Genomic DNA, 6,444 nt, shown 5'->3' on the forward strand with positions numbered 1-6,444 from the left:
ACCTCTCTAGTGGTGTTGTCCCTCTATATACCTATTTATTGCTTGACTGAAAATTGAGTCATTGGGTGAAATCATTTCCAGACCTGAAGGGTGGCCAAGGGCCATAGTCTCAATCTTCCACTAGTCTCTACCTGACTAGTAAGTCTGCTTTTTGTTTTGTTTTTTATGATCTTGAGTTTTATTCCACATTTATTCCCACTCTATCCAGGGCCTTCTACTGTGATCCCTTTCAGAGCAGTTGGTAGTGGTAGTCAGGAACCATCTAGTTCTCCTGGCCCTAGAATCCAAGAGACTGATGTTTAAGTAGTTCCTTAGTCCATTGGATTAATTGTTTCCAAGTATCTTCAATTTCATCCCTCTTTTTTTCTCTGGACAGGGAGAAACCAATAGTTGCACCTTAGATGACTGCTCATGAGCTTTTAAGATCCCAGTCGCTTGAGTCTGTCTTTTTGTATGTGTCTCTAGCTGAGTCTGATCATGGGATGGAGGTGGAAATAGAAGACCTATTGCACTGATGATTGCTCTCTCTCTTTTTTTTTTTTTTTCAGGCAAAGGAGCGGACCAAATACTTCTCAATCTTCTATCTCTCCATCAATGCAGGCAGCTTGATTTCTACATTTATCACACCCATGTTGAGAGGTTAGGATCACTTCTGAGGGACCCTGTATAAAACTTTACTCTGTTCAGCCAAGAAGTTGTTCAAGAGTTCCTTCTGATTTTCTTTTAGTCTTGATTTGTCTGGTCCAAAAGAAGAATTATGGGCTTAGGTCATGGAAGAAGGAGGATGGCTCTGTCTATGACTTCAAGAATAGGACACCGAAGACTCAAGATTCAGAGTTACTCTTTTTGCTTGTTTGTTTTTTTAGGTGATATCCAATGTTTTGGGGAAGACTGTTATGCACTGGCTTTTGGAATCCCAGGATTGCTTATGGTGATTGCTCTTGGTAAGTGTGTAATGATGAAAAGAAAATTGAATATGAATTCATATCTGTTTCAACGAGGAAAACATTGTGCAGGCACTTTACACAAACTATTTCATTCAGTCTTCACAATGATTTTTGTTGTTGTTATTAAGTGCCATGGGCTTAGGTGTTATTATAAATGTTTTCCCTATCTTTTAGAGATAAGATAACTGAAACTAGAAACCTAAAAAAATGTATTTAAGGACACAAGGTTAAAGGACCTTTGAAACTGACTGATCTTTGGACCAATTAAATTAGGACCTACTAAATCAAGTTTTCTGCTGGGTAAGACATGAACATCTATAATATTTTACATATTCCAGGTGATTTGAAATGTAGTCAGGTTGAGATTCACTGGTCTACATCACAATATGTAAGGACTCAAGGAAGATGATCTTCTCTGTGCCACATGAGGACTCCAAAACATGCTTGCTTAATATAATACTTAGTCATCTGGTAACTGGAAGGCATTTTTAGTTATCTGGGTCTCTTAAACGTCTGTTAGATTTAAGTATTTCTGCGCTGTTCTCTACTACTCAAAGAGTTTGCTCTTGAGAATAAGAGCAGTTGGACAGGGATACTGATGTAACTTAATTCAAGTGACATTCTCTTTAGCGTTGAGCTCTCAGCCCTTGGAGAAAACAGGAATGGCTGTGTTGATTAGTTTACTCAATCTAGGAGGAAATTAGAAAAATGATTGTTTGCAAGTGTTGACCTGGAAACGCTTTCTCACTCTAAACTCCTCTGGAAGATGTCCAGCCTCACTGGGAGATATCTAGCCTAAACAAATAATGAGTTCAAGAGAAGAAAACTAACCCAGTGACTCAAAGTTCAATCTGATTATTTTCTACCAGGGGCCTGATAGAAGCAGAGTTCTCAACTTTGGGGACATTTATATGTTATTCCAGGAATGCAGTATATTATATGCTCTGCTTCTTTTTCCCTTCCAAGTCTAATGTTTTCTGAATTTTCACTGATTAGTACATTTCCTTATTTCAATCATTGCATAATACCATTTACACATCAAAGTAATTGTGAAAAAAATTTTAAATGCAAAAAGTGAAAATACTTTATAAATTACAAACTGTTTAACACGTGCTACCTATTATTAATATTCAGTTACTTCAGCTTTCTGGAAACTGACAAACTCAATTCTTTGGCCTTTCACTGTAACTTACTCATTTAGTCAAAACCATTTCTTAAATGATCTTATTATGTGCCAAGTACTGTGCTAAGTAATGGGGCCACAACAGTGAATTAACTACTAAATTCATGCTCTTAAAGATCTTATATATTTTAGTAGGGAAAGGGAAACAGATAAAGAATTGCAATATAGTATGATCAGTGTCACAGTTAAAGAAGCAGAGAGAGAGCTATGGGAATATACATAGTAGGGAACCAAAGACTTTGAAGGTCAATAAAGATTTGGCTAAAGAAATAGCATCTAAGGTGAGATCTAAGGAATGAACCGCAATTAATCAGACAAAGGAGAAACAGGAAATGATACAGAAATAGAACAAACTACTTAAGAAAGCATGCTGGTGTGGCATTGTAGGATAAGCACTGGACTGTTAACCACAAGCTCAGCATTTCATACCTACCAAACGCTCTTTGGAAATGTTATACAGGGTTGCTATGAACAGGAACTGATTCTATGGCACTTGACAGCACCAACAACATGTATGAAAAGGAGGTGAGAGACAGCATGACATGTTTGAAGTCCTTGCAGGAATTAAGGTGGACTGGAACAGAAAATGAGAACGATAAGGAGAGATTGGCAGGAACCAGATACTGAAATCCTTTTATGCTGCTAAAGAACTTTATCATGTATACAGTGGGTAGATGTTAGTTTTAAACAGAGGAATGATTGTTGGATTTTTAGTTTCAATGGTTTCTCTGATTGTAATGTGGATAAAGAATTGGGATAAGGTTAAGGCAAGGATCTAATTTATCTTGGTTATGAAAATGTTGGCACCCTTTAAATTTGGCACTTGAGGCAAGTGCCTATTCACTTCACCCTGGTCAGAGTTCTCTGGAGAAATCGAACCAGTAATACATGTTGTGGTTGTTGTTCAGTGCTGTTAAGTTGGTTCTGACTCATGGAGATCCTGCATAGGGTTTCTGAGGAACAGCTAGTTGGTGGGTTTGAATCTCTGATCTTGCAGTTCAAACTGACCTTTCAGTTTAGTGCTTATCCTACAACAGCACACCAGGACTCCAGGAGAGAGAGATTGGCTGATTTATTTCAAGGGATTGTTTTACTAGACTGCAGAAGGATTGTTGTTGCTAAGTGCCACTGAGCCAGTTCTAACTCATAGCAACCCTATGCACAACAGAAAGAAACACTGGCTGGTCCTGCCCTGTATCATCCTCCCAGTTGTTGTTACATTTGAGTCCATTGATTTTGTTGCTGTGTCAATCTGTCTTGTTGGGGGGCTTTCTGTTTTTCAATGACCCTCCATTTTACCAAGCATGATGTCTTTATACTGAGACTGATCCCCCTTGATAGCATGTGCAAAGTGGGAGGGATTAGCAAGTCTAAAATCTGTAAGTCAAGTGGTGACAAGCTGTAGTGTCATTAAATTAAGGAATATCATTTACTTTACTCAAGGTTAATTGATTTAACCACATGTGACGAACTACTCTGTAACAGTACACGTAACTACTGTATAACAGAAACCAGACTAATGTATGGCCAATCAAGAACCATAGGTTAGCCAAGTTGACACATAAAACTACCATACCCTGTCAGGTAGAATTGAGAAGACTTAGTGTGATGGGACCTACCACTGGTCTGTCAGTTTATCCTACTGTGGTGGCTTGTGCATTGCTGTGATGCCAGAAGCTACCAGCAGGGTCACCCATGGTGGACAAGTTTTAGGGGAGCATCCAGACTAAGAGAAGGAAAGGCAGACCACTTCTTTTTGGTTATAACAGCAGAACATTGTCTGATACTGTGCCAGAAGACGAGCCCTTCATGTTTTAAGGCACTCAAAATATGACTGGGGAAGAGTTGCCACCTCAAAAAGTAGAGGTCACTTTAATGATGTGGCTGGAGAAATCCTTTTGGTACCTTCATTTGCTGATGGGACATAATTCAAAATGAGAAGAAACAGTTGTAAACATCCATTAATAAATGTAATATGGAATTTATGAAGTATGAATCTAGGAAGTTGTCAAAACAAAATGGTATGCATGAAGATCAATGGCATTGATGTTGCCATTGTTGTTGTTAAGTGCCAATGACTCATAGTGACCCTGTGTAGAGTTTCTGAGGAGCAGCTGGTAGATTTGAATGCTGACCTTGTGGCTAACAGTCCAGTGTTTATTCAGCCACACCAGGATTCTTGAAATGGATTGGTATTGGCCATTTTAAATCAGATTATCATCTGCTTTACTATGCCAGAAATAACTAATTGAAGAGGAATGGCATCACACTCGTCGTCAAAAAGAAAATTTCAAGATCTATTGTGAAGTACAATGCTGTCTGTGATAGGATAATATCCATATACCTACAAAGAAGACAGATAATACCACTATTGCTGAATAAGCACACCAACCACTAAAACTAATGATGAAGAAATTCATGAAATCTATGAACTTCTTCAGTCTGCAATTGATCAAACATGTAATCAAGATATATTTATAATGACTGGTGATTGGAATACAAAAGTGGAAACAAAGGAAAAGGGCCAATAGTTGGAAACTATGGCTTTAGTGATGGAAACAATGCTGGAGATTGCATGATAGAATTTTGCAAGACCAATGATTTATTCAAGTATCTTTCTTCAACAACAGAAATAGGGACTGTACATATGGACCTCAGCATATGTAACAAGAATCAAATTGAATACATCAATTTCATGAAGAAGCTCAATATCATCAGTTACAACCAGGCCAGGGGTTGACTGTAGAACAGACTGTTAATTGTTTCATATGCAAGTTCAGACTGAAGTGGAACAAAATTAAAACAAGTCCACAATAACCAAAGTATGGCCTTGAACATAGTCCCCTCTAATTTAGAGACCATATCGGTAACAAATTTGATGCATTAGACATTAATGACTGAAGACCAGAAGAGTTGTGGGATGACATCAAGAACATCATTCATGAAGAAAGCAAAAGGTCATTAAAAAGACAGGAAGAAAAGAAAAGACTAAAGTGGATGTTAGAAGGGACTCTGAAAATTGCTCTTGAACAGAAAGAAGCTAAAGCTACTGTATACAATGAGTAAAAGAGCTGAACATAAAATGTCTAAGGGCAGCTTGAGAAGACTAAGTAAAGCATTACAAGGAATTGTGCAAAGACCTGGAGTTAGAACACCAAAAGAACAGACTCAGTATTGAAGTGGATTCTATGGGGAAAATATTGAATAATGCAGGAAGCAACAAAAGAAGATGGAAGGAAAAAAAAAGAAGAAGGTGGAAGGAATACAGAGTTACTGTACCAAAGAGAACTGGTTAATGTTCAACCATTTCAAGAACCTATGGTATTGAAGGAAAAAGTCCAAGCTGCAGTGAAGGCATTGACAAAATACAAGACTCTAAGAACTGATGGAATGCAAATTGAAATGTTTCAACAAACTGTTGCAGTGCTAGAAGCAGTCACTTGTCAATATCAAGAAATTTGGAAGGAAGCTACTTGGTCAACTGATTGGGAGAGATTAATATTTGTACCCATTCTGAAGAGTGGTGACCTAATGAAGTGTGGAAATTATCAAACAATATCATTAATATCACATGCAAGTATTGCTGGTGGGACTGCAAAATGGTCCAACCTCTCTTGAAAGCAATATGGTGCTTCCTCAGAAGGTTGAAAATAGAAATACCAGATCCAGCAATTCCTCTACTTGGTATTTACCCACAAGAAAAATGAGCCACAACATGGGAAGATATATGCACACCAATGTTCATAGCTGCACTATTTACAATAGCAAAAAGATGAAGACAGCCAAAGTGCCCATCAACTGAAGAATGGATAAACAAACTGTGGTACATACACACAATGGAATATTATGCTACCTTGAAAAATGACAAGGAAGCTGCATGCCACTGCCTAACCTGGATGAACCTTAAGGACATTATGTTGAGTGAAATTAGTCAGTCACAAAGGAGAAATACTGCATAGGACCACTACTGTAAAAGACTAAGAAAAAGAACCCATACTAATCCACTAAAGTGGATTCTTAGGACATAGGGATAGGGTTAAGGGAGGGAGGGGAAGGTGGAGCATAGGACAGGGAATAGACACAGGATAGTTTGGGTGCTGGGGAGGTGGGGGCAATGTACAAGAAGGGAGAGGGGAATGGAAGAACAAAACAGAACAATTAGGCAGGTTTGAATGGGCTAAATGGGACAGAGGTAAATAATGATGTAGGCACAACCTTGGAACAACAGGGTTCTGGGACATAGAGATTGAGACATGGTTGGATGGGGAAAAGGGGAGAATAATGTTAAGATGCTTGGCTGTCTTTTGAATCTTG

General features: G+C 38.3%; 1 protein-coding gene across 4 annotated transcripts in view; it reads left to right on the forward strand.

Annotated features, from left to right (window-relative positions):
• SLC15A2 (solute carrier family 15 (oligopeptide transporter), member 2) overlaps nucleotides 1-6,444 on the forward strand; it is a 51,263-nt gene that overhangs the window by 14,075 nt on the left and 30,744 nt on the right. For all 4 annotated transcript variants that reach the window (XM_006869351.1, XM_006869352.1, XM_006869349.1 and 1 more), the window contains 2 exons: nucleotides 549-639; nucleotides 867-944. In XM_006869351.1, coding sequence (XP_006869413.1) covers nucleotides 549-639; nucleotides 867-944 — 169 coding nt within the window. The remainder of the gene's footprint in view (nucleotides 1-548; nucleotides 640-866; nucleotides 945-6,444) is intronic.

Source organism: Chrysochloris asiatica, unplaced genomic scaffold (genome assembly GCF_000296735.1).
Source record: "Chrysochloris asiatica unplaced genomic scaffold, ChrAsi1.0 scaffold00130, whole genome shotgun sequence".
NCBI classification, from domain to species: domain Eukaryota; kingdom Metazoa; phylum Chordata; class Mammalia; order Afrosoricida; family Chrysochloridae; genus Chrysochloris; species Chrysochloris asiatica.